This window comes from Phasianus colchicus, chromosome 38, assembly GCF_987193195.1.
Source record: "Phasianus colchicus chromosome 38, bPhaCol1.hap1.1, whole genome shotgun sequence".
In the NCBI taxonomy this organism is placed as follows: Eukaryota; Metazoa; Chordata; class Aves; order Galliformes; family Phasianidae; genus Phasianus; species Phasianus colchicus.
The window spans coordinates 725192-735732 of NC_143473.1; the positions used below are offsets into that span (position 1 = coordinate 725192).

The 10541-nt window shown below is 60.7% G+C and overlaps 1 protein-coding gene across 1 annotated transcript in view; it reads right to left on the bottom strand.

Annotated features, from left to right (window-relative positions):
- RELB (RELB proto-oncogene, NF-kB subunit) overlaps positions 1 to 10111 on the bottom strand; it is an 11931-nt gene extending 1820 nt beyond the window's left edge. The window contains exons 1-6 of the mRNA XM_090129867.1: positions 9692 to 10111; positions 7795 to 7952; positions 6196 to 6287; positions 5974 to 6105; positions 4697 to 4801; positions 1606 to 1821 (exon numbers count right to left, since the gene is read on the bottom strand). Of these exons, the coding sequence (XP_089985993.1) occupies positions 1606 to 1821; positions 4697 to 4801; positions 5974 to 6105; positions 6196 to 6287; positions 7795 to 7952; positions 9692 to 10036 (1048 nt within the window). The 5' untranslated portion in view covers positions 10037 to 10111. The remainder of the gene's footprint in view (positions 1 to 1605; positions 1822 to 4696; positions 4802 to 5973; positions 6106 to 6195; positions 6288 to 7794; positions 7953 to 9691) is intronic.
- Between the last annotated feature and the right edge of the window lie 430 nt (positions 10112 to 10541).

The following is a 10541-nucleotide window of genomic DNA, read 5'->3' on the forward strand; positions in this document are numbered from 1 at the left end:
TATCTCCTATCCCATATTCCAAATCCCATATCCCGTATCCCAAATCCCATGTCCCATATTCCATATCCCATATTCCATATCCCATACTCCCATCCCCATATTCCAAATCCCAAATCCCCATATCCCATATCTCCTATCCCATATCCCAAATCCCATATCCCATATTCCCATTTCCATATCCCATATCCCCTATCCCATGTCTCCATATCCCATACCCATAACCGCACCAACCCCACAACCCCACAACCCTATAAGACCCCATAAGGACCCCACAAGGACCCCACAGCACCCTGCACCCTATGCAGGTATGCATAAGGACAGCTGTGGCTCCTGGCTCAGTCCGTGACCCCATAACCACCCCATAACCCCATAACCACCCCATAACCCGATAACATCCCCATAATCCCACAACCCCATAACATTCCTATAACCCAATACCACCCCCATAATCACAAAATGACCCTATAACGACCCCATAACAACCCTACAACATTATAACCCCACAACCCCATAACCCCATAAGATCCCTATAACCCCATACCACCCCCATACCCCCACAACCCCATAACTTCCTTGTAACATCATAGGAACCCCATAACCCCATAACATCCCTATAACCCCCCAACCCCATAACCCCATAACAGCCCTGTAACCCCATAATCCCATAACATCCCTGTAACCCCATAACCTTATAAGAACCCCACAACCCCATAAGGACCCTATAATGACCCTATAATGACCCTATAACGCACCCTGCTCCCTAGGCAGGTAAGTATAGGGACACCCCCGGCTCCTGGCTCTGTCCGTAACCCCATAACCCCATTGTCTCCTCGCCACGCCTACTACACCCCATAAAGACCCCATAAACCCATACCACCCCATAACCCCATAAGGACCCCATAACCACCCCATAACCACCCCATAACCCCATAATGACCCTATAATGACCCCATACCCACCCTGCTCCCTGGGCAGGTATGTGTAGGGACAGCACCGGCTCCTGGCTCTGTCCATAACCCCATACCACCCCATAAGGACGCCATACAACCCCATAACCCCATAAGGACCCCACAACGACCCCACACCCACCCTGCTCCCTGGGCAGGTAGGTGTAGGGACAGCCCCGGCTCCTGGCTCTGTCCATAACCCCATACCCACCCCATAAGGACCCCATGAGGACCCTATAACGACCCCATACCCTGCTCCCTGGGCAGGTAGGTGTAGGGACAGCTGCGGCTGTGGGCTCTGTCCATAACCCCATGACCCCATAACCACCCCACAAGGACCCCATAAGGACCTATAACCCCATACCCTGCTCCCTGGGCAGGTAGGTGTACGGACACCCCCGGCTCCTGGCTCTGTCCATAACCCCATAATACCCCATAACCCCATAACCCCATACCACCCCATAACCCCACAAAGACCCCATAACCCCATAAGGACCCCCACAATGACCCCATAAGGACCCCCTACCCACCCTGCTCCCGGGGCAGGTATGTGTACGGACAGCCCCGGCTTCTGGCTCTGTCCATAACCCCATAATACCCCATAACCCCATAACCCCATACCACCCCATAACCCCACAAAGACCCCATAACCCCCTACCCTGCTCCCGGGGCAGATATGTGTACGGACAGCCCCGGCTGCGCGCGCGGTCGGTGAGGCGCTGCAGGAAGACCTCGACCTGCACGGGCTCCTGCAGCTGCAGGGAGCAGAAGGGCGGCGTGCGCAGCACGATGGCGACCTGCCGGTGGACGTCGGCCTGCGAGAAGTCGGCGCGCGCCTCCCAGCTCTCCTTGCGGAACACCACGGCGATGTCCTCTGCGGGGCCAGCAGCCCTATAGCGGCCCTATAGCGGCCCCATAGAGGCCCATAGCGGGCCCATCACCCCGGAACAGCCCTATAAACCCCTAACCCCAGAACAGCCCCATAGTGCCCCCATAGCGGCCCCACAGTGGCCCCATAGTGGGCCATAGTGGCCCCATAACCCCAGAACAGCCCTATAAACCCCTAACCCCAGAACAGCCCCATAGTGCCCCCATAGCGGCCCCATAGTGGGCCATAGTGGCCCCATAACCCCAGAACAGCCCTATAAACCCATAATCCCATAACAGCCCCATAGCGCCCCCATAGCGGCCCCACAGCAGCCCCATAGTGGGCCATAGTGGCCCCATAACCCCGTAACAGCCCTATAAACCCGTAACCCCAGAACAGCCCTATAAACCCATAACCCCAGAACAGCCCTATAGTGGCCCCATAGCGGGCCCATAGCGGGCCCATAACCCCAGAACAGCCCTATAAACCCCTAAGCCCAGAGCAGCCCCATAGTGGCCCCATAGAGGGCCCATAGTAGCCCTAGAACCCCATTGCAGCCCTATAAACCCATAGCTCCATGATAGCCCCATAGCGGCCCCGTAATCCCGGAACAGCCCTATAAACCCATAACCCCAGAACAGCCCCATAGCACCCCCATAGCGGCCCCACAGTGGCCCCATAGTGGGCCATAGTGGCCCCATAACCCCAGAACAGCCCTATAAACCCCTAAACCCAGAACAGCCCCATAGTGCCCCCATAGCGGCCCCACAGTGGCCCCATAGTGGGCCATAGTGGCCCCATAACCCCGTAACAGCCCTATAAACCCGTAACCCCAGAACAGCCCTATAGTGGCCTCATAGCGGGCCCATAGCAGGCCCATAACCCCAGAACAGCCCTATAAACCCATAACCCCAGAACAGCCCTATAGTGGCCCCATAGCGGGCCCATGGTGGGCCCATAACCCCAGAACAGCCCTATAAACCCCTAAGCCCAGAGCAGCCCCATAGTGGCCCCATAGAGGGCCCATAGCAGCCCTAGAACCCCATTGCAGCCCTATAAACCCATAGCTCCATAATAGCCCCATAGCGGCCCCGTAACCCCGGAACAGCCCTATAAACCCCTAACCCCAGAACAGCCCCATAGCGCCCCCATAGCGGCCCCATAGTGGGCCATAGCGGCCCCGTAACCCCGTAACAGCCCTATAAACCCCTAACCCCAGAACAGCCCCATGGTGCCCCCATAGCGGCCCCACAGCAGCCCCATAGTGGGCCATAGTGGCCCCATAACCCCAGAACAGCCCTATAAACCCATAACCCCAGAACAGCCCTATAGTGGCCCCATAGCGGGCCCATAGCGGGCCCATAACCCCGTAACAGCCCTATAAACCCCTAACCCCAGAACAGCCCCATAGCGCCCCCATAGCGGGCCCATAGTGACCCGATAACAGCCCCAAAGCGGCTCCATAACGGCCCTATAGCAGCCCCACAGCGGCCCCATAGCAGCCCCATAACCTCAGAACAGCCCTATAAACCCATAACTCCATAACAGCCCTATAGTGGCCCCATAGCAGCCCCATAACCCCAGAACAGCCCTATAAACCCATAACAGCCCCATAGCGGCCCCATAGCAGCCCAATAGCGGCCCTAGAACCCCATAATAGCCCTATAAACCCAAAGCCCCATAACAGCCCTATAGCAGCCCTACAATCCCATAACCCAAAACATCCCCATAACCCCACAACCCCATAACAACCCCAGAACCCCCCCCAACCCAAAGCCCCCCCTGTGCCTCCCCCACAGACCCCCCCACGACCCCCTCGACCCCCCCTCGCCCCCCAATCCCTCCCTTCCCCCCCAAAAAACCCCCCCAACTCACGGACCCCCCCAACGACCCCCCCAAAATAAACCCCTTACCCCCCCTTACCCCCCCACCAATCCCCTCCCCCCCAACGACCCCCACGACCCCCCGGCAGACCCCCAGCCCCCCCATAAAACCCCCCTTCCCCCCCCAAACGACCCCCCCAACCCACAGACCCCCCCACGACCCCCTCCCCTTCTCCAACGACCCCCTCGACCCCCCCAGTGCCCCCCCCAGACCCCCCCAGAAATCCCCCGTTACCCCCCCCAAAATGACCCCCCCCACACACAGACCCCACCAACGAGCCCCACGACCCCCAAGTGGCCCCCCCGCAGCCCCCCTTCAAAAACCCCCCATTGCCCCCCCCAAACGACCCCCCCAACACACAGACCCCCCCCACAGACCCTCCCCCCCAACGACCCCCACGACCCCCAGACCCCACTTCCCCCCCCCAAAACGACCCCCCCCAACACACAGATCCCCCCTGACCCCCAACGCCCCCAGTGCCCCCCCGCAGACCCCCCCTCAAAAACCCCTTTGCCCCCCCAGACTCCCCCACAATAAACCCCCCTTTCCCCCCCAAAAACGACCCCCCCAAAACACAGACCCCCCCGACCCCTGATGCCCCCAACGCCCCCCCTACCCCCCCGTGCCCCCCCCCCACAAAACCCCCTTACCCCTCTCCAGACCCCCCCAGACCCCATTGCCCCCCCCAAAACGACCTCCCCCAACACAGACCCCCCCACCGACCCCCACGACCCCTCCCCCAGTGACCCCCCCCAAACCCCCCCGCAAACCCCCCCTCAAAAACCCCCCTTGCTCCCCCCAGACCCCCCCACATAAACCCCCCTTTCCCCCCCCAAAACAACCCCCCCCAACACAGACCCTCCCCAACGACCCCCACGACCCCTCCAGTGCCCCCCCCGCAGACCCTCGTCAAAAACCCCCCATTGCCCCCCCCAAAACGCCCCCCCCCAACACACAGACCCCCCCCGACCCCCTTTGCCCCCCCCCTTGCCCCCACCTTTCTGGACCTTGTCGCACAGCAGGTACAGCTCCTCCCCCCCCGTGCACGGCCCGCTCTCTTTGTTCATGCGGCAGATGCGCAGCTCCGACGTGTTGGTGGATTCTGGGGGGGGAACTGGGACCAGTAAGGGGATGGGGGGGCACTGGGACCAGTGTGAGAACTGGGGGGGCACTGGGACCAGTATGCGGACTGGGGGGGGAACTAGGACCAGTAAGGGGATGGGGGAGGCAATGGGATCAGTATGGGAACTGGGACCAGTAAGGGAACTGGGGAGGCACTGGGGACAGTATGGGAACAGGGACCAGTATGGGAACTGGGACCAGTAAGAGGACTGGGGGGGGGCACTGGGACCAATATGGGGACTGGGGGGGGCACTGGGACCAGTAAGTGAACTGGGACCAGTATGGGGACTGGGACCAGTAAGGGGACTGGGGGGTGCACTGGGACCAGTATGGGGATGGGGGGGGCACTGGGGCCAGTACAGGAACCGGGACCAGTATGGGAACTGGGACCAGTAAGGGGACTGGGGGGGGGGCACTGGGACCAGTAAGGGAACTGGGACCAGTACAGGAAGTGGGGGGGAACTGGGACCAGTATGGGGACTGGGACCAGTATGAATAGCACCCACCTGCCTCTCAACCCCCCCCCAACCCCCCCAGACCCCCCCCAGACCCCTCCAAACCCCCTCAGTGCCCCCTCCCAGTTCTCCCAGTGCTCCCAGTTCTCCCAGTTCTCCCAGTTCCCCACTCTTATCGAAGATGGACACAGCCAGCACCGGGCTGAGCTGCCCCCCACCCCACACCCCACACCCTATAGCACCCAGCTGCCCCCAAAACCTCCCCAAAGTCCCCAGACCCCCCCAAACCCCCTCAGTGCCCCCTCCCAGTTCTCCCAGTGCTCCCAGTTCTCCCAGTTCCCCACTCTTATCAAAGATGGCTTCAGACAGCATTCAGCTGAGCTGCCCCACACCCCCCTCTCATCTCACCCTATAGCACGTGGCTGACCCCAAATCCCCCCCAAACCCCAGAGACCCCCCCCAAATCCCACCAGACCCCCCCAGACCCCCGCAGTGTCCCCTCCCAGTTCTCCCAGTTCTCCCAGTTCTCCCAGTTCCCCACTCTTATCGAAGATGGACACAGCCAGCATCGAGCTGAGCTGCCCCACACCCCTCTCACCTCACCCTATAGCACGTGGCTGACCCCAAATCCCCCCAGACCCACCCCAGACCCCCTCAGTGTCCCCTCCCAGTGCTCCCAGTGCTCCCAGTTCCCTACTCTTATCGAAGATGGGCTCCGACAGCACCGGGCTGAGCTGTCGCGTCCTCCCGTTGCCGTCGCGATACGACGCCTGGAAGCAGATCCTCACCACGTTCATATCCACCTCCTGGTGGTTCTTCAGCGAGCCGGCTGTTCGGGGGGGGTCCCCAATTTGGGGAGGGGGGGTCAGGACCCCATAATGGGGCAGGAAACCCCCCCTGCCCCCCCAAAACCCCGCACCTTTGAAGGGGTCGATGCCCAGCTGCAGCTTCTTCTCGATGGCCGCCTCGATTTCCTTCTTCTTCACGCATTGGATCCCCAGGTTGCTGAAGCTGATTAAGGGGGGGGAGGAAGGGGGGAGAAGGGGGGGGTGAGACCCCACCCCATAAATTGACCCCCACCCCACATGCGGCCCTATAGAGCCACCCATAGCGTAGGTGGGGAATGGGACCAGTATGGGGACTGGGAGTGGGAAATGGGGTTTCTGTGGAGACTGGGAATGGGAACTGGGTCCAGTATGGGGACTGGGGGTGGGCACTGGGACCAGTATGAGGACTAGGAGAGGGCACTGGGACCAGTGTGGTGACTGGGAGAGGGCAATAGGACCAGTATGGGGACTGGGAATGGGAACTGGGACCAGCATGGGGACTGGGAATGGGAACTGGGACCAGTATGGGGACTGGGAATGGGAACTGGGACCGGTATGGGGACTGGGAGTGGGAAATGGAATCGGTATGGGGACTGGGAGTAGGGATTGGGACCAGTATGGACACTGGGAGTGGGCAATGGGACCAGTATGGGGAGTGGGAGTGGACAATGGGGTCAGCGTGGGGACTGGGAGTGGGGACTGGGACCAGTATGGTGATTGGGAGTGGGCAATGGGACCAGTATGGGGACTGGGAGTCAGTAATGGGACCAGTATGGTGATTGGGAATGGGAAATGGGACCAGTGGGGCACTGGGGATGGGAACTGAGACCAGTACGGCACTGGGATGGGAAGTGGGACAGGAGCGTGCTGGGATCAGGCACTGGGACCAGTATGGCACTGGGATGGAAAGCGGGACCAGTATGGCATTGGGATTGGGTATTGGGACTGGGAAGTGGGACCAGTAGGGTGTTGGAACTGGGAAGTGGGACCAGTGGGGCACTGGGATCAGGCACTGGGGCCAGTATGGTACTGGGACTGGGAAGTGAGACCAGTACGGCACAGGGACCGGGAAGCAGGACCAGTAGGGCACTGGGGATGGGAAGTGGGACCAGTGTGGTGCTGGGACTAGGAAGTGGAACCAGTAGGGTGCTGGGATCAGGCATTGAGACCAGTATGGTACTGGGATCTGGCACTTGGACCAGTAGAACACTGGGACTGGGAAATAGGACCAGCAGGGTGCTGGGATCAGGCACTGGGACCAGTATGGCACTGGGACTGGGATGTGGGATCAGTAGGGTGTTGGAACTGGGAAATGGGACCAGTAGGAAACTGGGATTGGGTACTGGGACTGGGAAGTGGGACCAGTAAGGTTCTGGGATTGGGCACTGGGACCGGTAGGGTACTGGAAGTGGGAAGTGAGATCAGTAGGGGACTGGGACTGGATACTGGAACCGGGAAGTGGAACCAGTAGGAAACTGGGATTGGATACTGGGACTGGGATGTGGGACCAGTAGGGGATTGGGTACTGGGATGTGGGACCAGTAGGGGACTGGGATTGCATACTGGAACTGGGAAGTGGGACCAGTAGGGCACAGGGATGGGAAGTGGGACCAGTACAGCGCTGGGATCGGGCACTGGGACCAGTAGGGCACTGGGATGGAAGTGGGCGCAATATGGCTGCCGTCACCCACCTGTGCCTGGGGTTGCTGTGGGGCTGCAGCCGCACCTGGCAGAGCCCATTGCTGCAATCCTTGCCCACCAGGCCGTGCGGGTGAACGCGGTGCGGCCAGTCCTTCCACACCAAACACGCCGTCACCTGGACCTCGGGGATGGACTGGCAGTTCAGCAGCTGGGGGGGGGGACATGGGGGGGGGGTCAGTCAAATTTAGGGTGGTGTTTGGGGGCATCGGGACCCCAAAAATTGGAGGTTTTGGGGTAAAAATGAGGGGTGAGGCCTAGCAACATGGCGGCCGCCATTGGGATGGTTGGTTACCATGGAAACCAGAGGGAACTGTGGGCCTCAGGAGGAACATGAAGCAAAAGAGAGGACAGTGGGGACAAAAGGGGGGTCCCTCAAATTTAGGGTGGTGATTTGGGGGTGTCAGGACCCCCAAAATTGGAGATTTTGGGGTAAAAATGAGGGGTGAGGCCTAGCAACATGGCGGCTGCCATTGGGATGCTTGGTTACCATGGAAACAAAACAGATCTGTGGGTCTCAGGTGGGATAAGGAGGGCAGAATGGGACAGAGAGGATGGAGGGTCAACACGGAGGTCCCTCAAATTTGGGGTGGTGGTTTGGGGGGGTCGGGACCCCAAAAATAGGAGATTTGGGGTAAAATGGGAGATGAGGCCTAGCAACATGGCGGCCGCCATTGGGATGGTTGGTTACCATGGAAACCAGAGGGAACTCTGGGCCTCAGGTGGGATATGGGGCAAAGGAGAGGACAGAGGGGACAAAAGAGGTCAGCGTGGGGATCCCTCAAATTTGGGGTGGTGGTAGAGTGGGGTCAGGACCCCAAAAATTGGAGGTTTGGGGATAGAAATGGGAGATGAGGCCTAGCAACATGGCGACACGGGGGACAAGACCCCCCCAGGACCCCCCAATCCACCCCATTTTCTCTCTCTCCTTACCCCATAGGACCCCCCCAGGACCGCCCCAGGACCCCAAAGCCCCCTCAGCACTCCCAATACCCAACCAGGGACCCCAAAAATGCCCCCAGGACTCCCCAGCCCCCCATTTTCTTCCACCCTGGACCCCATAAGACCCCCCAGGACCCCACAGCCCCCCCAAGACCCCCACAGCCCCCCAGGACTCCCAATCCCCAACCAGGGACCCCAGCAATACTCTAGGACCCCCCAGTTCCCCCATTTTCTTCCACTCCTGACCCCATAGAACCCCCTGGACCCCCAGGCCCCCCCAAGGACCCCCACAGCCCCCCATTTTCTCCCCTCTCCTGACCTCATAGGACCCTCCCAGGACCCCACAGCCCCCCCAGGATCCCCAGAAATGCCCACAGGACCCCCCAGTTCCCCCATTTTCTTCTACTCCTGACCCCATAGGACCCCCCAGGACCCCAAAGCCCCCTCTGGACACCCAATACCCAACCAGGGACCCCAAAAACGCCCCCAGGACCCCCAACCTCCCCATTTTCTCCCCTCTCCTGACCCTATAGGACCCCCCCAGGCCCCCACCTCAATAGCAGGGAGGGTCTTGCTGGCCTCAGTGCTGCTCTCCCCCAGGACCCCCCCCATTTCCTCCCCTCCCAGGACCCCCAATACCCTATTTTCTCCCACTCCCGACCCCATAGGACCCCCCCAGCACCCCACAGGCCCCCCAGAACCCCCAATACCCAACCAGGGACCCCAGAAATGCCCACAGGACCCCCCAGTTCCCCCATTTGCTCCCACTCCTGACCCCATAGGACCCCCCCAGCCCCCTCTGGACACCCAATACCCAATCAGGGACCCCAGAAATGCCCCTGGGCCCCCCAACCCCCCCATTTTCTCCCACTCCCGACCCCATAGAACCCCCCAGGATCCCCCCAGGACCCCCGCAGGACCCCATAGCCCCCCCCCCCAGACCCCCACCTCAATGGCAGGGAGGGTCTTGCTGGCCTCAGTGCTGCTCTCCCCCAGGATGCTCCCAGCTGATCTCCCCTCACACTCATAGCGGAATCTCATCCCCCTCTGCTTCGGTTGCTCTGTGATAATTAAACGGGGGGGGTCCCGGGGGGTTTGGGGGGGTTGGGGGGGATCCCTGCGTCCCACGGGGACCCCCAAGCCACGGGGTATCAGCCTGGGGGGGTCATGGGGGGAGACGGAGGGGGGATCAGGTTGGAAGCCGTCTTCTTTCATCACTTCCTCAATGATTTCTGTAGGGCAAAAAGGGGGGGTTTTATAGCAGGAGGGGGTCAATATTGCCCCCCAACCCATTCCATATTGGGGGTCTTGGGGCGTGAAGTCCAAAATTGGGGTCGTGCCCCCCCCCCCCAGGTTAGGATTCGTTGTCCCTGTGGCTCTCACCAAGGTCATCTGGAAAGGAAAGAGCTCAATTAGTGGGAAGGCTCTAATGAGGGGGGGGGGTCTAATGGGAGGGGGGGGTCTAATGGGAGGGGGCCTTGGGGATTTGAGGGGTGGGGGGGGTTGGATATGGGGTGGGGGGGGAGGTATGGGGCCTGGATAGGAAGTGGGGGGCATATGGGGTGGGGGGAGATATGGGGGGGGGGATTTGGGGTGGGGAGGGTCTGGACATAGAATGGGGGGATATGGGGTGAAATGGGGCCTGGATATGGGGGGGGGATATGAGGTGGGGGGGGGTCTGGATATGGGGTGGGTGGGATTTGGGGTGGGGAGATCTGGATATGGGGTGGGGGGATATGGGGTGGGATGGGGAGGGTCTAATGAGGGGGGGATTAATGAGGGGGGGCTGGATTTAAGG